Genomic DNA, 23428 nt, shown 5'->3' with positions numbered 1-23428 from the left:
CTAATTTGGTAATGTATATTATTCAAGTAACATATTTTGATTATACTTTTTTTTCTTCTGAGTCTTGCTAACAAACAAGTGTTCTAAAAGACAATGTTTAAGGAATCCACAAAAAGAAATTTTCTTTGAAAATGTGAGTCAAACACATCTTAAAGTCATAAATACATAATTTTCAATATGAAAATTACTACTTTTAGATGTTTAAACAATACCCTAAGAATACTTGTCATCATATAAAAACAAGCCTTTTTGTTTATAAAAACAAACGATAACCTATAAAATGTTGGATTTGCCTTGATGAATATTTTTAAAATATTAACTTTTATAATTTTTGTTGATAGATAATTGAAGATCAAAATAATTCATTAAAATACTTAAGAGAATAAACTATATCACTCAAGTGTTGAGTAGTTCCATTAATTTGAGTTAAAAGGAGAAAATACTTCATCAGGTGACATTTATAAGCAAAAAACCACTTCTTATATTCATTAAACAACTAATGTACTCGATGAACTTAAAAAGTTGTTTTTTATTTATAAATGTAATCGGAAGGAGTAGAGTCGGAGGACATCCATTTACACTCCATGAGATGACAAAAATGTTTGGTTTGAGTTCCCAAGTCCATTGTGAATGTGATGACGTGAAGCCAAATTCACCCAAAATTCTCAATTACCCACTTTAGCAAAATTGCACACCCATCCCTCTCCAATAAATACAATGTACCCCCCACCACTTATAGTAAATACTAGTAACACCACACCACGTTTTATTTATCGGTCAATCCAAACCAAACCAAACCCCTATTGCCACCACACACCATCACCCAAAATCAAATCATCTCACCCCATTTCCCATTAAAATTGTTGGTTGTTGCTACTAAAAATCACTAACCAAAACCCAACCAAACCAAATCACATACATGTCACCCCACTTATCATTTTGTAATTTTTTTTGCTCTAGCCTCTAGGCCAACCACAAACAGCTAATTTTGATGATGATGACAAGAAAATTGAAGAGATTAGATTTGGTGGTGATGGGCAAAGTCAGAAGTGTGGACCTCACCACCCCTCCGCGCACGTTAGCCCTCTCACCTAAACGGTGGTCGTCTCCTCATCCACCCACGTCACCTTATCATGCCGCACCACCCTCTTTCTTTTTCCATACCCTCCTTTTTTCTCTTCCACCCTAAAAAAATTCTCTCTTTTTTCTCCTCCACCATAACAACCACCACTCTTCATTATAACCCTAAAATTCTAACCCTAAAAATTATTTAACCTTTTTCTTCTTCATCTTCTTCTTCTTCTCGCTCTCTGCTATCATACGCCATGGCAACATCACCACCACCATCTTCTCCAACTGAATCGATCCCATCACCACCATCAGCCGTACCTCTCCCTCTTTCCCTCCCAGCACCACCACCACCAACCTCATCTCGCCGTCTTCCACCACCGTGCTGGACACCGGAAGAAACTTCTGCTCTGATCGATTCCTACCGCGAAAAATGGTACTCTCTCGGTCGAACAAATCTCAAAGCAACCCATTGGCAAGAAGTTGCAGATGCCGTCGCTGTTCGTTGCCCTAACGCTTCACCCGTCGCTAAAACTGCCGTTCAGTGTCGTCACAAAATGGAAAAGCTCCGTAAACGTTATCGATCTGAGATTCAGAAACTTAGATCTCTTCCTGTTCCGAGATCTCGTTCTTCTTCTTCGTGGGTTCTCTTCAAAGCTATGGATTCTATGGAGAAAGGTCCTTCTCCTCCTTCTCCACCGCATAAACCAGAAAACCCTAATCATAATCATATCCATTGCCATAACCTTATTAACCACCGTGAAACACTAAATAACGACGATTATGATGATGATGATCTTTATGAGGAACTTAGAAGCGCTGCGGGTGGTGGTTCTGGTTCTGGTAATACCAGAAGTCTTGATAAGCTATACCGGAATGGAGTTTCCGGTGGTTCGGGTGGTTTTGGTGGTTCCGGTGGTGGGTTTCGGATTAGGATTCCAACGGGTGTAAGCGTGGCGCAACCCGGATCAAAATTCTATCCAAAAATGAACAATTCAGAATCTGGGTCTAGGATCAATGGTGGAACAAGGCTTGTTAAGGAGAGAGTTGTGTTGGGGAAGAGAGAGAGGGAGAGAGAGGTTGAGAGAGAAAGGGAAAGAGATCCAATTGGTGAAATGGTGAATGCTATTAAGGTTTTGAGAGATGGGTTTGTGAGAATGGAGCAGATGAAGATGGAGATGGCTAGAGAGATTGAAACTATGCGTATGGAGATGGAGATGAAGCGTACTGAGATGATTTTGGAGTCTCAGCAGAGGATTGTTGAAGCTTTTGCGAAAGCTGTTTCGGAGAAGAACAAGAAGAGGAATCTACGCAAGGGTAATAGTATCAACAACAACATCAACAACGATGTCAACAACAACGACAACAACAACGACGACAATAACAATAACAACATAGCTTCACCCTCAGAATCGTAGATAAATCCATATAGTCAATAGTGGTGGTAATAAAAATCGAAACTTCTTCGATTCTTGTTTGCATTTGCACCCCCATGAGATAAAATCATGTTTTTTCCAACTAGTTTAGTTTTTATTTTAGGTAGGTTGACACAATGATGTTGCTATATTCATCTGTCGACCACTTTTGTTTATCTTTGGTAAATTTTGGAACTTGATTAGTTTTAGATTGATGTATTGTTTGGTGAATTTAGTAGTTTTTAGTGTTTGGTTTTCTTTGGTAATTATGTTGCTGCCTTGTATTTAAATTATTATATGATATGGTGATGATTTGACTCCGGGGGAACATGGATTCATATTGATCTTGTATGGTATCTCGATGAAATTATGAATTTTATGTGCTTAATTTGGTAGGTTTATGTTCTGTTCTGCTGTTGTGTTTTGATGGCGACCATTGTCAATTGTAGTTAAAGGGAATCTTGATGAAGATTTCGTTGTTGAAAATACTGTTGTTTTAGTTTAGGAGTTCACAAATAAGAATGGAAATTGAGAATCTCAATCTATGGTGCTGTTTTCTGTTGTTTTTAGGTGCTTTAGCAATCTGTTTTTTATAGTATAGGACAGGATTCAAGGATGATGGTGTGTGTTTTTGGATTAAAGTGTGGTTTGAACAGTATTGACAGAACACATTATGTTCTGTCAATTGAATTGAAAACTTGGTTATCTTAGTTTGGTGTAAGAATGAATTTGAATTTTGTTAACTATCTGATGTATTCAGCAATATACATCATTGGCTGCTTATTTTTAGATTCTTTCTAATTCGTGCTTATTTGCTATGTGGAATGGTATGTGTAAATGAATGATGCAAGAGTAAACCACACTTTATGCCAAGTATCTCAATGAATGAGAATACATTGTTCTGATTTCTGAAGTCACTTTGGCTGTATTTAGGTGTGTCAGTTATCCCTTGCTTGTTGGAGAGTACAAGCCATGATAACACAAAGTACATTACTCGGTGTCAAGGGTGTAGTTCATTTTTTCATCGTTTGCTGATGTGTGTGTGATAGCGGATAGTTTTCCTTTTTGACACACGCAAAGCAATTTATTTAGTACAGCTAATCATTCTCGATAATTATACGATGAATTTATTAAGTCTTGTCACCGTGTGACCTGACAAAGACTGGTACAATCATTTATCAGGTTCTGTTTGTAGAAAAATATACTCCCATAATATACTTATTATGCATGCCAATGCATAACTTTGAGCTTAAATATCTTGAATAATGTATTAGAAGGGTCTTATCTTGTGTCCTTAGGGCACAAGTTAAGGAATCTAAAATTAGAAGTTTTTCATAGAAAACATCAAAATTTTGACTTTAAAAAATTGACTAAGGTTGAATGTACAACTTTTAAGACCATTATTTCTATTTAAATTCCTTAATATGTGCCCTTGGGGCACATGTTAGCATTAGCCTGTATTAGAAAAAATTATGAAAATTTGATATTTTGAAAAGGGGACTGTTAACTTGCACCCACCTAAAAACATTAAGGTGAAAGTTAACAAGATGCATCTACTTGTACTTTATTAAAACACCATTTTGTTTCTATTAAACTTTATTTTAATTAAAATGACATTTTTGTAAATAGCATAAATAATATTTGTTTATAATAGAAAAACATGAGTGTTTTGGTAAATAACTAGTAGGTGCAAGTTAACAAGCTGCACCTACTTGTACTTTACTAAAACACCATTTTGTCTCTATTAAACTTTATTTTAATTAAAAGGACATTTTTGTAAATAACATAAATAATACTCCCCCTGTTCCTTTATATGTGTCGCTTTTGCACATTTTGCTACAACCAATGCATAGCATAATTAGCTCTCTTTTTCCTTTTCTACCCTTATATCTTTAGTTGAACTTTTCCTTGGTACTCCAAATGCATGGCTCACTTTTTTGACAAGAGCATTGGAAGCCCAAAAGCCAATGCAAGGAGCTCATTAATTTATATTTTAGTATCTCACCATTTTATTTTCAATGCAAGGAGCGATTCAAGAAAATATTGAAGTCACATACCATGATTTGGACAATGGTATAGATATGAATTTGGCGTGTATGAGTACTGTGACAAATTCTTTAGCTAAAGATATGCATTTAGCTCATTCATTAAAAAAAATTCTTAAGATATGCATTTAGCTCATTCATTAAAAAAAAATCTTAAGATATGCATTTAGCGTGTATGAGTACTGTGACAAATTCTTTAGCTAACGATATGCATTTAGCTCATTCATTAAAAAAAATTCTTAAGATATGCATTTGGCTCATTCATTAAAAAAAAATCTTAAGATATGGATGTAACTTTGCACCTTTGTTACACTACTAAAGTTTTCTTATTCTTCATTTTTCTTTAACGTGCATACTGTGACAAATTCTTTAAATGTAATATCCCGCCTAGCAGTATCGGTGTATTACCAGTTGATCGTGTCAGAGGAATTAAATTCATGGAAAGTAAGTTATTGGAAATATTTTATGATATGTCAGCTATTTACGGGAAAAGTGTCAGAGACGTTTTAAACACGCTAGAGGCAAGGGCATAATCGTAATTTCACGCAGAAAGGATATTTAAATGGTTTTTGGGAAAAATATCTCATTATCTCAATCTCTTTCTCTCTCTAAGATGGAAGGAGTATTTTCTCTCCCTTCTCTCTCTCCTTCTCACGCCACTTTTCCCTTCTTCTTCTCCATCAATTTTCCAAATCTTCTTCCTCTCCATAGCAAGTGAATGATATTACTCCCTCATGATCTCTTGTACAAGTAGAAGCTTGATTAAGGTTGGATTTCTCTTTTTCCACCTCTCATGAAGTTCATTCCATCTTTTCTCCTCTTCACCAATCTTAATGAAACTTCATCCTCTTTTGGTAAGTTTCCAAACTTGTTCTCTTATGATCATTTAAGATTAAGGAAGTATGGATTATGTTTGATTTTCTTCTATTTCTCCTCTTGAAGAAGTGATTGGAAATCTAGGGTTTGGTGTATGGTGAAGGTGAATCCTAATTGGTGCAAGGTATGGTCTCCACATGAACAAGGTAATAATAATAAGTTTGAATGGATAAATATCTCTATCCTTCCTCACCAAGAATTCCTTTTGACATTATGTTTTGAATATGTGTTTTGAGGGTAATGTTGAAGTATGGTTTTGAGCTTGAAATGGTGTCTTGGTTTGCAAGAAAAGGATGATAGGTTTGAATGGTATGAGTAAGGAAGCAAAGGGAGCAAAACTAAGGTTTTGGGCATGTTTGAGCTTGGCGCTTGGAGTTGCTTCAAGATTATGATTAGGTGAGTTCCATAGATAGACTTCCCACCCTTTGGGATTATGATTATGCCATGTATGTCTATTATGAATAATATGAAATTCTAGGGTTCAAGTATTAGTCTAGTTACCCCTTTTTATGCCATGAATGCTATACATGATAATTCTTGCCATATACATGTTTTACAAGTTTTATATGATCAATTATGTTCCAATATGCTTAGAGACAATTGGTTTGAGGTTTTTGGGTCAAAAATACCAATTTGCTCGCCCCCAACTCGCAGCTGCGAGCTGCTGCTCGCCTCCCCAGCAAATCTACTCGCCTAGGCGAGTAAGACAGGGAGAAATCCCATTGTTTTGCTTGCTTCAGGCAGGCGTGGGGATTCGCGACGCAGTTTTCTCTGTGGTGTCTTTTAACGAATGTAAACCCCTCAAACCAAGGTCCTAAATGATTATCAATGAAAGCATGATTTTTTTATGATATGAGGCAAGTATTAAGCATGTTAGTAAGGCATGGCATACGAGAGAAATCATGTCATGAAACGGGTAGCAAATATTCATTAAGCAAGGGAAAACTAGAGCCTCGACATAGTCGTTGAGAACTAGCAAGTTAGCAAAACTTCTAGAATGCTAAGACGCGAAGTATAAACTCTTCGCATATGCTAAGAGTGTTTAGCAAGCATGATAAGATGTGGTTTGATTAGTTAATCACTCCACCACGATTAAGTATGTACATGAACAAGTATAAGTTTACCGCTAATCGGATCGACTCAAGGGTCCGAGGTAATAAGCAAGTAAGTATGTATATGTTTAACTTATGCACGACAAGACCATGACTAATAAGTGTAGGTGACATGTCTCTTGATATCCACATCAGGGGGATACAAGGGGTTCTCATTATGAGAACGATTTAAGCCGTAAGGGACCCGCATGTCACTGAGTAACAAGACGTAGGTGCTCGTGTCTCTTGTTATCCACGCCAGGGGGATACGGGAGGTTCTCTACCTAAGGGGAACGGTTTAAGCCGCAAGGGACCCGCACGACACCGAGGGAGTCCGATGTACGTACATCGGTCATGTATGGGATTGATCTCGGGGTTACTCCACCCGGGACTATCCGTAAAATGAACCAAGATAATTGTTTGTTCAACGCTAACATAATAATGAATGAACTTAGATACGTTTATGTATGATATGATTATGATTACGTTATGTTCATGATTATGCAAGAGTGAATCCATACAAGTTTATGTTTAAGAATAAGAGCATTAGATGCTACATGACAAGTACAAGGCATGGAATAGAACAAGTAAAGAACATGATACCGATGACGATCTTAGGATTCCCCTAATCGTCCGGTTTAGAATCGTGCCATGATTATGTTATGTTTAGGCCTTGATACATAGAGTGTATTCTTGGCAATGCGGTTTTAGACTCCCCCTCGACCGCCATGACACGTATAGGAAGTGAAGCCTATAACAAGATAAGATAAAACTATGACGGCTCTAGTATGCACTACCGTCTAAGTATGCAAGTCCCCACACACGTATAATCAACCGTCAGGTTGTAAAGTAGACACGTGGTGACCGTAGGTTTCCCTTGAGGTTGCCTATAGCCTAGGATTAGGTGGAACTCACTGAGACATTATGTCTCATCCCAATCCTTATTTTGTTTCAGATAAACAGGTCGGACGTAAAGCTAGTTGCCAAATGGATGTATCAACAAGTGTTCGTTCGTACCGCTGGAGAATGATATGGATGTTCAAGGATGCACCTTTTATGTTTTGGACAAGTTGAGTTGTATTTTTATGTACGAACACATTTAGTCGTATTTTGTATTCATTCGAAGTATTATTTGTTGTAAATTTTTAATGTATCCAGTACTAAATTAACGCACTTGCTAGAATTTCTAGATACGTCTAGTATGGGTGTTACATTTGGTATCAGAGCAGGTCGATTCAGACCGTGCCTTGGGTCATTAAATTACAACTAAGGTAGTGGGACCATTGGGTTCCGGGTAAATGTTCTAGTTGTTGTTGTTAGTTGAGCCTGATCAACTCAAATTAGCATTCAACGATTAGAATGGATGCCTGAGAGCTGAATAGGACCCAGGAGGAACGAAGTATGGGATGAAGTAGTTGATCGTGCCAAAAGGTGGCCGGTGAACTAATCAAGTGGAAGTGTGAATCCTCCGGGAATGTAAGGCATGTTAAGAAGGGATGTTCCGACAATGTCGGGTAAGATGTTAGTAATACTCCATGTACCCGAAAGAGAAGAAGTTGGATATATGTATCTAACCATGACCGGAAGTTTCGGTAAGAGTTGTTGTTGGAACGAGTTTATGATATTTTGAAATGTCAGTACAAGGCTACAAGGTAGTAAGAGGTCGACATATGTTGACGGAGACAGCAGGTTCTCAGGAATAGCAATATGTAAATGAAGTTAAGGACATGAAGGTTTGTCAAGTTGCGTAAGTGGCAACGTAAAGAAGTAAGCTATTCGTAGTGGAGGAAATTAAGGATTCAAGAGAAAGTTTTATGTTATCATGATTAAGGCATTGATTTCCGACGTGCCAAGAATTGTATCGAAAAGGTTGATGTTGCCATGCAAATGTTATAGAATGTTTTATGATGCTAGGAATGAATGATGTGCATTGGTTACTTGAGAAAAAAATAATAATAATATAATTGGAGAAACTCATCCATAGCGAACTTGGAACGAAATTTCCGTTTTTATGAAATTTACCCGTTCGTTCCAAAGGTTTGCAATGACTATTGGTGAGATGTCCTCACAATAATCTTTTATGTGATGAAAATCTTTTATGACATCAAGTAACGAATGCATATCATCTCCTAAGATTTTCAAGGAAAAAGGCATAGGCAACGATCAACGAAATCGATATGGTTTAGGGTAGCTTTGGAAGTTAATGTGTCAAGAGTCAAGAAAGAGCTCAGATCAAGAGATTGGAAGTTCCGGTATTGGTACGGAAGTCATAGATGTGAAGGTATGAAGAAAGAAGTTAAAGCGGTGCAAGTTATGGAAAACACAAGGTTCTCAGAATTATGACGTATCTCTCGAATCTATGTTTTGCTTAATAGACTTGCTAAGGCTCGATATGATGTTGAAATATAAAGTTTAAATAATTTTAGAAAGATTGGTGCCTATGGGTGATTGAAGTTGACATTTGAAAAATTCATAGGAAATTTTCTAGGAACCGGGTTGCTACGACACTTGTAGAGCGGGCTAGACTCATTAGAGTCTAGGTTTGGTGACACGTATGTGTTATCAACTCGTTCTATGATTCCCGAAGCAATGGCCGGGGCCTAAACTTGATATATATTTATAAAGTAGAAAATCATCAACGTCAATGACCCATGCGCTATTTTATGAAGTTTTCTTAAAGGAAAAATTAACGAGCAAGCAATGGTATGGTTCAGCAAAATATAGTATGCGAGAATGCGAAGGTACAAGGATTAGATGTTCAAGAAAGATATGTTCAAGTGCAAGATGAGTTTGTCAAAGAATTTGAGTTTACTCGGAAATAAGTTCAAGTATGATATGTATGATAAATGCAACCAGCTAGAACGTAAGGTTTACCCCCAAGTCAAGTATTATGAGTACAAGGCAAGTGTAAGGTGGTGATGTTGGTTGCAACATGGAAGTTCTCAAGAAGTAAGTAATCAAGTGATAAGCATGAATTGAAGTCTCAATTGCTTTAATGGATTATAGTATTTGTTTAAGCCAACCGGAGGGAATCAGAGTAGCGCCATGAAAGTTAATCGGTAATCATGAAATATGGAAAACTTGTAAGATTCAGAAGGTTTGACTTGCGACTCAAGTAAAGAATCAAGTTTAGTGTTCCGAAGAAGAGGAACAATGTTAATGTCAAGAGGTTCAAGGATTTCCTACGGATATGTAAGCAAGTTATCATGAGAGAGAAGCAACTTTTAAGTGATGTGCAATGAGATTCATACTCTTGTATGAAATACTTGTTGAGTGAAAACGATACTTGTTAAGACATTTCAAGCCATGATTTTATAACTTTTAAAGCTAAGATTGGTATTTAGGAACTTGGGAACGATACTTATTTTTTTTACTCATGAAATTTTACGTTTTCAAAACTGATAAGATACATCGTAAGTAATCTCACTTAAGACGTACAAGCTTCAGAACCAACTTGTCGTGGACAAGTTTGGGGCGAGTTGTTAAATCTTTTTCAAAATATAGAAACTCGTCTGGTGGTTCTGTGGTACCATTACACAATCAGTTTTGGAAATGATAAAACCTTTTTAGTCATGTGTACATTCGTTCCAAGAACCCGAATACCAAAGTTTAAGAAAAATTTCTTTAAGAAAGATTTTAGAACACGTATCGTTATCATTTAACAAGAGACGTCACTTGAAAGAATGCCCATGCTATTGGAACGACAATATTCGTATGAAGTCAATATCATATAGGATACACGGAAGTGTATTAAGAGTATACGATGTATGTGCAAGTGGATATGTTAGGAAGTTTCAAAAGCATGTGAACCGCAACGTTGGTTATTAGATTGTCAGATGAAGTGGCTAGTTGATTTCACTTTTTCAGGTCAGGCAATATGAGTTACCCATTAGTTCGGATGCGATAAGAATGCAATGAGATTGCAATGAAGTCGAAAGATTTCCTAAGGTTCTGAAAAGAGATAAAAGATTCATGAAATCGTTTACATGAGTAATACAAGTAAGGAGCATGTGTCTAGAAGTACAGTAAGTAAACCGATGTAGGAAATATACGTTTACCCGATAAGATTATGTATGCATGGAAAGATGATTCAAAGTTACAAGTAAGCACTGTAGGGCAAACCTGGTTTCCGGTAGGACTCCAGTTAAAAGGCAAATCCTGATTGTTCATGTTTATGATAAGATACATTTATGAAAGGTTTATGTTAAGCGGGTAAGATACGAGTTCAAGACAATGAGTCTATGTGTAGCAAGGAAAGTTCTAAATCATGATGTATTAAATGCCTTCAAGTTAAGTGATATTAAGGTCAAGAAAGCTATATGCTTAAGTATGTGGATTGAGAAACAGAACGAAACACAAGTAATGACGAACTTCTTCAGAATCTGTGTTTTGAATATGTATGGTGCAGACCAAAGATGGTAAATTTTGTCATGATGATAGATAATCGATATCTAAATTTCGAGGACGAAATTTTTTTAAGGGGGGTAGAATGTAATATCCCGCCTAGCAGTATCGGTGTATTACCAGTTGATCGTGTCAGAGGAATTAAATTCATGGAAAGTAAGTTATTGGAAATATTTTATGATATGTCAGCTATTTACGGGAAAAGTATCAGAGACGTTTTAAACACGCTAGAGGCAAGGGCATAATCGTAATTTCACGCGGAAAGGATATTTAAATGGTTTTTGGGAAAAATATCTCATTATCTCAATCTCTTTCTCTCTCTAAGATGGAAGGAGTATTTTCTCTCCCTTCTCTCTCTCCTTCTCACGCCACTTTTCCCTTCTTCTTCTCCATCAATTTTCCAAATCTTCTTCCTCTCCATAGCAAGTGAATGATATTACTCCCTCATGATCTCTTGTACAAGTAGAAGCTTGATTAAGGTTGGATTTCTCTTTTTCCACCTCTCATGAAGTTCATTCCATCTTTTCTCCTCTTCACCAATCTTAATGAAACTTCATCCTCTTTTGGTAAGTTTCCAAACTTGTTCTCTTATGATCATTTAAGATTAAGGAAGTATGAATTATGTTTGATTTTCTTCTATTTCTCCTCTTGAAGAAGTGATTGGAAATCTAGGGTTTGGTGTATGGTGAAGGTGAATCCTAATTGGTGCAAGGTATGGTCTCCACATGAACAAGGTAATAATAATAAGTTTGAATGGATAAATATCTCTATCCTTCCTCACCAAGAATTCCTTTTGACATTATGTTTTGAATATGTGTTTTGAGGGTAATGTTGAAGTATGGTTTTGAGCTTGAAATGGTGTCTTGGTTTGCAAGAAAAGGATGATAGGTTTGAATGGTATGAGTAAGGAAGCAAAGGTAGCAAAACTAAGGTTTTGGGCATGTTTGAGCTTGGAGCTTGGAGTTGCTTCAAGATTATGATTAGGTGAGTTCCATAGATAGACTTCCCACCCTTTGGGATTATGATTATGCCATGTATGTCTATTATGAATAATATGAAATTCTAGGGTTCAAGTATTAGTCTAGTTACCCCTTTTTATGCCATGAATGCTATACATGATAATTCTTGCCATATACATGTTTTACAAGTTTTATATGATCAATTATGTTCCAATATGCTTAGAGACAATTGGTTTGAGGTTTTTGGGTCAAAAATACCAATTTTAAGTGTTCTGGACTGTCCTAACTCGCCACGGCGGGCAATTACTCGCCATGGCGAGCTAGAACTGCGAATGGGGGGTTTTGCTCGCCCCCAACTCGCAGCTGCGAGCTGCTGCTCGCCTCCCCAGCAAATCTACTCGCCTAGGCGAGTAAGACAGGGAGAAATCCCATTGTTTTGCTCGCTTCAGGCAGGCGTGGGGATTCGCGACGCAGTTTTCTCTGTGGTGTCTTTTAACGAATGTAAACCCCTCAAACCAAGGTCCTAAATGATTATCAATGAAAGCATGATTTTTTTATGATATGAGGCAAGTATTAAGCATGTTAGTAAGGCATGGCATATGTAACACCCTATTTCTAATAAGCGGTAAAACGCGCGAATACATCAGACATATTCTAGAAATAGATGCTACGTCTTCGAATAAACCACAATACAATACATGCATAAAGATCTTGTTACACAACATAGCAGCGGACATACTTAAAAATCATAAAACATCTCCAGATCTCAACAAAATACAATTGTATTCTCCAAATCCTAAATAACAGAATATATCAACAACTCCAAGATACATAGTCAAAATGGAACAACATACAAGGACTATCCTAGATCAGAGCCCTAATCTAGACACTTGCATGAAAAAGAGGAACTCCACTCCTCGGCATCAACAAACAACAACTAAGCATCCTGCACGCCGTCTACCCATCCATACAGAGAGGTAGGCGGTCCACCACAGACCACTGAGGGTTAGCATTACATCATCATAATTCATAAAAGATTTAAACAAGAACATTGGAAATGAAAGATATATTCAAGAATACAAAATAACAAATCATACATGTATTCACAGTATTCATGATTCTCATACCATTCAAACCATTCCATATCATCATTCCAAGTTCATATCAACAAGTGTATCATACACGTATCACATATACATAACCCTCCCTCCTAGAACACTAGCATCACATGATCATTATTATCCCCCATCACTTACATTTCAAGCTATCACATTATTATCATAGCATAGCATACATATTTAACCTCTAATCAAGTCATCAACAAAACCTCATCATTTATCAACATTAATCAATGAAAACATTACTCACTTCATTACTCATCTAGCATGCTTATCTCAACAAGTACAATTCATCATATCGAAGTTATAAGCAAGCCATCATCATTATCAAAGAACATCACCACATCATATATGTATATATACATCCATCCACACAATCACAACATTCACCAAATTTCACCAATACACAAATTCACCAAGTCATATATTCAATTATGACACAACTCATCAATTATTCAAATGCATGCAATGTTCTAGACTCTTCTCTAGATGCATGTGGTACCAAAACACCTCAAGGTCGTCACCTTCGATGCAACAAAAACATCGTACTCACCTCAATTGGATATAAAATCCGCCACCATCAGTCTTGGATATAAAATCCACCACCATCAGTCATGAATGCATGAACATATGACTCGACTCAATGCATATGTTCACACAAACAATAATCACCTCAACATCACCAATACTTGTACATATGCAATCAACAACAATTCACCACCACTTAACATATGTACAATCACCAACCACATCCATAATTCAAGCAACATATAGTTGTCACATATATACACCACCAACAATCAACAATTAACATGTTCAACAAATAACATAACATAAACATGTTCATCACCCTTCAATTAGTATATATGCATCGACAACATTCACAATACAAGCAACATATAGTTGTCACACGCATATACATCACCAATCATCTCCACATAAATCGACATATAGTTGCCACATTTCCATATAATTCTTTACAATCCAAATAAAGGAACAAATACAACATATGATCACAAACATCATATTCATCACTCAATAACCATTAATACACCATTTCATAGTCATATTAATCTATTCATAAAGGGTTCATAAGCAATTGGCTCTCAAAAATCATTTTATACCAAGTTCGTCTCCAAAAACACAACGTTGAAAATAATTGAGCACCTAAGCCAAAACCAAGTAAACGAGCTCAATTGCCTATGCCATGTATCCTCACAAGTCACACATATGTGCAGTAGAGGTTACATAAGCATTTCATTGGCCAAATACGATGAATTCATAAAAATCACAAAGTTCGTCTCACCGAAACACTTTTCACAAAATTTTCCATTTTCAAAGCAAAACAAGTTAGATCCATCACCTCATAGATTAGATAGTATTAAACACCTTAATTGAACTCATAAAACTCAAGTTTGAAGTTTGGAAACAATCCATAAGGTTTGGGTTGACTTAGAAATAGTTATGCGGATTTTTCGTAAAATTTTCTTAAGACCACCTTGGAGTATTTTCCTCATAACTCACAAACCAAAAATCATTTGCAAGTCAAACCAAAGCCTCTGGAAAGCTAACAAAATTATCTACAACTTTCATGTTTACGTCAAAAGCCAAATCAAAACAGAAATGTGAGAAAAAGACGCAAGAACACAGAACAGGAGTGCTGGCTTCTGATCTGGATCAGCTTCTGATCAGGATCAGCTTCTGATCAGGATCGCTTCTGATCTGGTTCGCTTCTGAACTTGTTCGCTTCTGAACAGTAGCGCTTCTGAACAATGCTTCTGAACAGTAGCGCTTCTGAACAGTAGCAGATTTTTTTAACCTTCACGTTTTCGCGCATAAAAACCAAACCGTTAATCCGTTTTCGACGCCGTTTTCGCCTATACGCTCCTGACACTTAGCTCTATCATAATATACAAAAAAATTCAAGTTTCAACCATCCCAAAATCATTTCTCCCAAACCTCACATAATCATTTTCTTTGCAAAACCGCTTAAACACCGACATTTCATACGAAAAACCCGTTTTCTCCCAAACAACTCGACTAACACAATCACAATATGAAAACAGAAATTCTACCAATTCCAATTCATCCAAAAACATCAAAAACTCAGTCAACAACCTCATATATCAAAATTTCATTTGGGTCCTTCACATGAACAACTTGACACAAATTTCACCAATTTGAACAACAACAACAAATCTCATCATAATTCATCATTTCAATGATACCCATTGCATCACTTCATCAACAACACATGTTAAAACAACAACAACAACATTTGAACATGAATTCATCAACAATTCAACAACCACAACTTCATTCTTCATCAATTTTTGCTCAAGAACACAATTTACCCACAATTATGCATTTCAACATGTTAATTCACATACTAGCTTGCAATTATCATATAAATCATGTTCTCAAACATAACAACAACAATCATGCACGAATTTACAACAATTAGATTCAATTCATCAATTTCATAAAAATGGGTAAGAAAGAAAAAGTTATGAATTATGGTTGAATTCTAACCCTCTTACCTCTAGCACCAAGACTCTCTAACCCAAGCTTCAATTTAGCTCCTAGATGATGAATCCTCTTTTGCCTCTAACCCTTGTTCTTGTTCTTCCTTCTAGCCTCTATCTCTTTTCTTCTCAAATGAAAAATGTTGTGGAAAAACCCTATTTCTCTACTAACATTAGTTTATAAAGGCTCACTTAATGGGCTTATCTCACAAACCTTAATGGGCCTAACCCATTTCTATTCCAACCTCAAAAATGTTATTACTCTCTTAACGGTAAAATACATCACTAACGGTCACTTACCGGTAAATAAAATAATTACTACGCTCTCTAGTAAGTTGGTGAAATAATGACTCTCACTAAGTACTAAAAATAGTCCTCAACTAATTTACAAAATTACCCCTACTCTCAAAATGACTAAAATGCCCCTAAGTCCAAAATGACTAAAATACCCTTCTAACTCCGAATTCTATGAATCCCAACCAAAATACACACAAGAGCAAATAATCACAAATAAACATATATAACACACATAAATAAATAATTAAAAATAAATCTAACGCAAAATCGGGCTGTTACAACTCTCCCCCACTAAAAAGAATTTTCGCCCTCGAAAATTACCTGAAGGAAACAACTCCGGGTACGCAACCCTCATCCTACTCTCCGATTCCCAAGTGGCACTCTCACCTGTCGGTCCAACCCAAATCACTTTAACCAAAACGATCTCCTTGCCACGCAGACGCTTGACTTCACGATCCTCAATCCTAACTGGCCAAGTCTCAACAGTCAAATTATCCCTTACTTCCAAATCATCCACTTGAATCACATGAGACACATCATACACATATTTCCTCAACTGAGACACATGAAACACATCATGAAGATTCGATAAAGATGGCGGTAACGCAATTCGATACGCTACAACCCCAACCTTCTAAACAATCTCAAACGGTCCAACAAAACGAGGAGTTAACTTCCGACACTTCAAAGCAAGTCCAACACCAGTTACAGGATTTACTCTCAAAAACACATGATCACCAACCTGAAACTCAATATCCTTCCTCCTCTTATCATGATAACTCTTCTGTCTACTCTGAGACGCTTTCATCTTCTCTTGAATCATCTTAACCTTTTTCGTAGTTTCTTGCACCACTTCCGGTCCTAACAAGGCACTTTCTCCTGATTCATACCAACACAAAGGAGTTCTACACCTCCGACCATACAAAGCCTCAAACGGTGCCATCCCGATACTAGAATGAAAACTGTTGTTGTAAGTGAACTCAATCAACGGTAAACATTCAATCCAACTGACACCTTGCTCCAACACACAAGCTCTCAACAAATCTTCCAAACTCTGAATAGTCCTCTCTGTCTGACCATCAGTCTGAGGATGATAAGCAGAACTCAATCTCAACTTAGTTCCCAAAGCATCTTGCAAACTCTCCCAAAACTTAGAAGTAAACCTCGGATCCCGATCCGACACAATACTAGAAGGAACACCATGCAATCTAACAATCTGCTCAATGTAGATCTCAGCCAACTTAGCCACAGACATACCGGTCTTGATAGGAACAATATGTGCCGACTTCGTCAACCGATCAACAATCACCCAAATCGAATCAAAACCCTTAGCAGTCTTCGGCAACGCTCCAACAAAGTCCATTGATATACTATCCCATTTCCACTCTGGCACAAACAACGGTTGCATCAAACCTGATGGCTTCTGATGTTCAATCTTAGATTTCTGACAAACCAGACAAGCATACACAAACTCTGCGATCTCTTTCTTCATTCCAAGCCACCAAAACAACTTCTTCAAATCCTGATACATCTTAGTCGCTTCGGGATGAATACTCAAACTACTTCTGTAACCTTCTTCCAAAATCTGCCTCTTAAGCTCAAGAACACTTGGTACACAAACACGATCACGAAACATCAAAACACCGTTCTCATCCAACCTGAAGTCTCCACCCTTACCTTGGTTAACCAACACCACTCGATCTACAAGTTCCAAATCCTCCTTCTGACCATTCTTGATCTCCTCCAAAATATTACTTGTTAACTTCAACATTCCCAACCTCACACCATTCGGTGTCAACTCACTAACCAAACTCAAATCTCGAAACTGCTCAATCAACTCTAACTCTTTAACCATCAAAGAAGACATATGCAACGACTTCCTGCTCAAAGCATCAACAACAACATTAGCCTGTCCAGGGTGATAACTCAACTGGAACTCAAAATCCTTAAGATACTCCAACCACCTTCTCTGCCTCATATTCAACTCCTTTTGGTCAAACAGATACTTCAAACTCTTATGATCACTGAACACTTCAAACTTAGAACCATACAGATAATGCCTCCAAATTTTCAACACATACACAACGGCCGCCAATTCCAAATCATGAGTCGGATAATTCTTCTCATGCACTTTCAACTGCCTTGAAGCATAAGCCACCACCTGACGATTCTACATAAGCACACCACCAAGACCCATCTTAGAAGCATCACAATACACAACAAATGATTCCTTAGGATTCGGCAAAATCAACACCGGAGCTGACGTCAACCTCTTCTTCAACTCTTGGAAACTCTTTTCACACTTAGCATCCCAAACATAAGCTTGTCCTTTCCGAGTCAACTGCGTCAATGGCAACGCCAACTTAGAGAATCCCTCAATGAACCTCCGATAGTAACCTGCCAATCCAAGAAAGCTTCTAACCTCAAATACGGACTTAGGTGATTCCCACCGCAACACTGCCTCAACCTTCGACGGATCCACGGCAATACCACCTTTAGAAATCACATGACCAAGGAAACTCACTTCCCGCAACCAAAACTCACACTTCGACAACTTAGCAAACAACTTATTCTCCTTCAAGACTCCCAACACAATCCTCAAATGCTCGGCATGTTCTTCTTCAGACTTCGAATATACCAAAATATCATCTATAAACACCACCACAAAACGGTCCAGAAAAGGATGAAATATCCTATTCATGTATTCCATGAAGACACCTGGCGCATTAGACACTCCAAATGGCATCACAGAATACTCATAGTGTCCATACCTCGTTCTGAACGCAGTTTTGGATATATCTTCCGCCTTTACTCTAATCTGATGATATCCTGACCTCAAATCAATCTTACTGAACACTTCTGCACCAACCAACTGATCCATCAAATCGTCAATCCTCGGAAGCAGATACCGATTCTTGATTGTCACCTTGTTCAACTGCCGATAATCCACACACAATCTCATGCTTCCATCTTTCTTCTTAACCAACAACACAGGAGCTCCCCACGGAGAAACACTCGGCCTGATAAACTGTTTCTCTAACAACTCTTCCAACTGCTTCTTCAACTCTCCCAACTCTGATGCAGACATCCGATACGGCGCAATCGAAATAGGACTCGTTCCAGGCACCAAATCAATTGCAAACTCAACCTCTCTCTTCGGCGGTAACTCGGTAATGTCGTCCGGAAAAACTTCTGGAAACTCTTGCACTACCCGCAAATCACCAACTCCTTTCTCACCACTCTCCTTCAAGGAAGCAAACATCATGAACACACTAGCTTCACCATCCAAGGACTTCTTCACTTGCTCCGCGGTTAAGAACCTTCCGCCTTCTTCAGCTACCGGCTTAGAAAACGTTATACTCTTGGTCAAACAATTAATGTTAACACCAAAAGTCAACATCCAATCCATGCCAAAAATCACGTCCATATGCTTCAACGGAAGACACACAAGATGCAACTCAAAATCAACATAAACCTTAACACAAACCACAACCAACTGAGCCTCCGCAGCCAAAGATAGCTTCCCTTGCCAGACCCAACAAACCTGAAGCAACCTGCTACTCCCCCACTAAGCTCAAGCCCACCTAAAAAAAACGGAACAACAAAACAAGTACCGACAGTACTTCCGTACATGTCGTATACAAACAGGAAAATCAACGGGTTTTGGTCTGGACAAGACCGACCACGGCTCTGATACCAACTTGTAACACCCTATTTCTAATAAGCGGTAAAACACGCGAATACATCAGACATATTCTAGAAATAGATGCTACGTCTTCGAATAAACCACAATACAATACATGCATAAAGATCTTGTTACACAACATAGCAGCGGACATACTTAAAAATCATAAAACATCTCCAGATCTCAACAAAATACAATTGTATTCTCCAAATCCCAAATAACAGAATATATCAACAACTCCAAGATACATAGTCAAAATGGAACAACATACAAGGACTATCCTAGATCAGAGCCCTAATCTAGACACTTGCATGAAAAAGAGGAACTCCACTCCTCGGCATCAACAAACAACAACTAAGCATCCTGCACGCCGTCTACCCATCCATACAGAGAGGTAGGCGGTCCACCACAGACCACTGAGGGTTAGCATTACATCATCATAATTCATAAAAGATTTAAACAAGAACATTGGAAATGAAAGATATATTCAAGAATACAAAATAACAAATCATACATGTATTCACAGTATTCATGATTCTCATACCATTCAAACCATTCCATATCATCATTCCAAGTTCATATCAACAAGTGTATCATACACGTATCACATATACATAACCCTCCCTCCTAGAACACTAGCATCACATGATCATTATTATCCCCCATCACTTACATTTCAAGCTATCACATTATTATCATAGCATAGCATACATATTTAACCTCTAATCAAGTCATCAACAAAACCTCATCATTTATCAACATTAATCAATGAAAACATTACTCACTTCATTACTCATCTAGCATGCTTATCTCAACAAGTACAATTCATCATATCGAAGTTATAAGCAAGCCATCATCATTATCAAAGAACATCACCACATCATATATGTATATATACATCCATCCACACAATCACAACATTCACCAAATTTCACCAATACACAAATTCACCAAGTCATATATTCAATTATGACACAACTCATCAATTATTCAAATGCATGCAATGTTCTAGACTCTTCTCTAGATGCATGTGGTACCAAAACACCTCAAGGTCGTCACCTTCGATGCAACAAAAACATCGTACTCACCTCAATTGGATATAAAATCCGCCACCATCAGTCTTGGATATAAAATCCATCACCATCAGTCATGAATGCATGAACATATGACTCGACTCAATGCATATGTTCACACAAACAATAATCACCTCAACATCACCAATACTTGTACATATGCAATCAACAACAATTCACCACCACTTAACATATGTACAATCACCAACCACATCCATAATTCAAGCAACATATAGTTGTCACATATATACACCACCAACAATCAACAATTAACATGTTCAACAAATAACATAACATAAACATGTTCATCACCCTTCAATTAGTATATATGCATCGACAACATTCACAATACAAGCAACATATAGTTGTCACACGCATATACATCACCAATCATCTCCACATAAATCGACATATAGTTGCCACATTTCCATATAATTCTTTACAATCCAAATAAAGGAACAAATACAACATATGATCACAAACATCATATTCATCACTCAATAACCATTAATACACCATTTCATAGTCATATTAATCTATTCATAAAGGGTTCATAAGCAATTGGCTCTCAAAAATCATTTTATACCAAGTTCGTCTCCAAAAACACAACGTTGAAAATAATTGAGCACCTAAGCCAAAACCAAGTAAACGAGCTCAATTGCCTATGCCATGTATCCTCACAAGTCACACATATGTGCAGTAGAGGTTACATAAGCATTTCATTGGCCAAATACGATGAATTCATAAAAATCACAAAGTTCGTCTCACCGAAACACTTTTCACAAAATTTTCCATTTTCAAAGCAAAACAAGTTAGATCCATCACCTCATAGATTAGATAGTATTAAACACCTTAATTGAACTCATAAAACTCAAGTTTGAAGTTGGGAAACAATCCATAAGGTTTGGGTTGACTTAGAAATAGTTATGCGGATTTTTCGTAAAATTTTCTTAAGACCACCTTGGAGTATTTTCCTCATAACTCACAAACCAAAAATCATTTGCAAGTCAAACCAAAGCCTCTGGAAAGCTAACAAAATTATCTACAACTTTCATGTTTACGTCAAAAGCCAAATCAAAACAGAAATGTGAGAAAAAGACGCAAGAACACAGAACAGGAGTGCTGGCTTCTGATCTGGATCAGCTTCTGATCAGGATCAGCTTCTGATCAGGATCGCTTCTGATCTGGTTCGCTTCTGAACTTGTTCGCTTCTGAACAGTAGCGCTTCTGAACAATGCTTCTGAACAGTAGCGCTTCTGAACAGTAGCAGATTTTTTTAACCTTCACGTTTTCGCGCATAAAAACCAAACCGTTAATCCGTTTTCGACGCCGTTTTCGCCTATACGCTCCTGACACTTAGCTCTATCATAATATACAAAAAAATTCAAGTTTCAACCATCCCAAAATCATTTCTCCCAAACCTCACATAATCATTTTCTTTGCAAAACCGCTTAAACACCGACATTTCACACGAAAAACCCGTTTTCTCCCAAACAACTCGACTAACACAATCACAATATGAAAACAGAAATTCTACCAATTCCAATTCATCCAAAAACATCAAAAACTCAGTCAACAACCTCATATATCAAAATTTCATTTGGGTCCTTCACATGAACAACTTGACACAAATTTCACCAATTTGAACAACAACAACAAATCTCATCATAATTCATCATTTCAATGATACCCATTGCATCACTTCATCAACAACACATGTTAAAACAACAACAACAACATTTGAACATGAATTCATCAACAATTCAACAACCACAACTTCATTCTTCATCAATTTTTGCTCAAGAACACAATTTACCCACAATTATGCATTTCAACATGTTAATTCACATACTAGCTTGCAATTATCATATAAATCATGTTCTCAAACATAACAACAACAATCATGCACGAATTTACAACAATTAGATTCAATTCATCAATTTCATAAAAATGGGTAAGAAAGAAAAAGTTATGAATTATGGTTGAATTCTAACCCTCTTACCTCTAGCACCAAGACTCTCTAACCCAAGCTTCAATTTAGCTCCTAGATGATGAATCCTCTTTTGCCTCTAACCCTTGTTCTTGTTCTTCCTTCTAGCCTCTATCTCTTTTCTTCTCAAATGAAAAATGTTGTGGAAAAACCCTATTTCTCTACTAACATTAGTTTATAAAGGCTCACTTAATGGGCTTATCTCACAAACCTTAATGGGCCTAACCCATTTCTATTCCAACCTCAAAAATGTTATTACTCTCTTAACGGTAAAATACATCACTAACGGTCACTTACCGGTAAATAAAATAATTACTACGCTCTCTAGTAAGTTGGTGAAATAATGACTCTCACTAAGTACTAAAAATAGTCCTCAACTAATTTACAAAATTACCCCTACTCTCAAAATGACTAAAATGCCCCTAAGTCCAAAATGACTAAAATACCCTTCTAACTCCGAATTCTATGAATCCCAACCAAAATACACACAAGAGCAAATAATCACAAATAAACATATATAACACACATAAATAAATAATTAAAAATAAATCTAACGCAAAATCGGGCTGTTACAGCATACGAGAGAAATCATGTCATGAAACGGGTAGCAAATATTCATTAAGCAAGGGAAAACTAGAGCCTCGACATAGTCGTTGAGAACTAGCAAGTTAGCAAAACTTCTAGAATGCTAAGACGCGAAGTATAAACTCTTCGCATATGCTAAGAGTGTTTAGCAAGCATGATAAGATGTGGTTTGATTAGTTAATCACTCCACCACGATTAAGTATGTACATGAACAAGTATAAGTTTACCGCTAATCGGATCGACTCAAGGGTCCGAGGTAATAAGCAAGTAAGTATGTATATGTTTAACTTATGCACG

The 23428-nt window shown here is 37.0% G+C and overlaps 1 protein-coding gene across 1 annotated transcript; it reads left to right on the top strand.

The window, feature by feature from the left end:
* The first annotated feature begins 568 nt into the window (after nucleotides 1-568).
* On the top strand, nucleotides 569-2811 carry LOC146908985 (uncharacterized). The gene has a single exon (XM_085723339.1). The coding sequence runs from the start codon at nucleotides 1326-1328 to the stop codon at nucleotides 2484-2486; it is 1161 nt and encodes a 386-aa protein (XP_085579465.1). The 5' UTR covers nucleotides 569-1325; the 3' UTR covers nucleotides 2487-2811.
* The last annotated feature ends 20617 nt before the right edge of the window (nucleotides 2812-23428 follow it).

This window comes from Medicago sativa, chromosome 7 (genome assembly GCF_051527215.1).
Source record: "Medicago sativa cultivar Bolivia chromosome 7, Bolivia_mono, whole genome shotgun sequence".
NCBI classification, from domain to species: Eukaryota; Viridiplantae; Streptophyta; class Magnoliopsida; order Fabales; family Fabaceae; genus Medicago; species Medicago sativa.
This window is presented reverse-complemented; position numbering and strand designations above follow the sequence as displayed.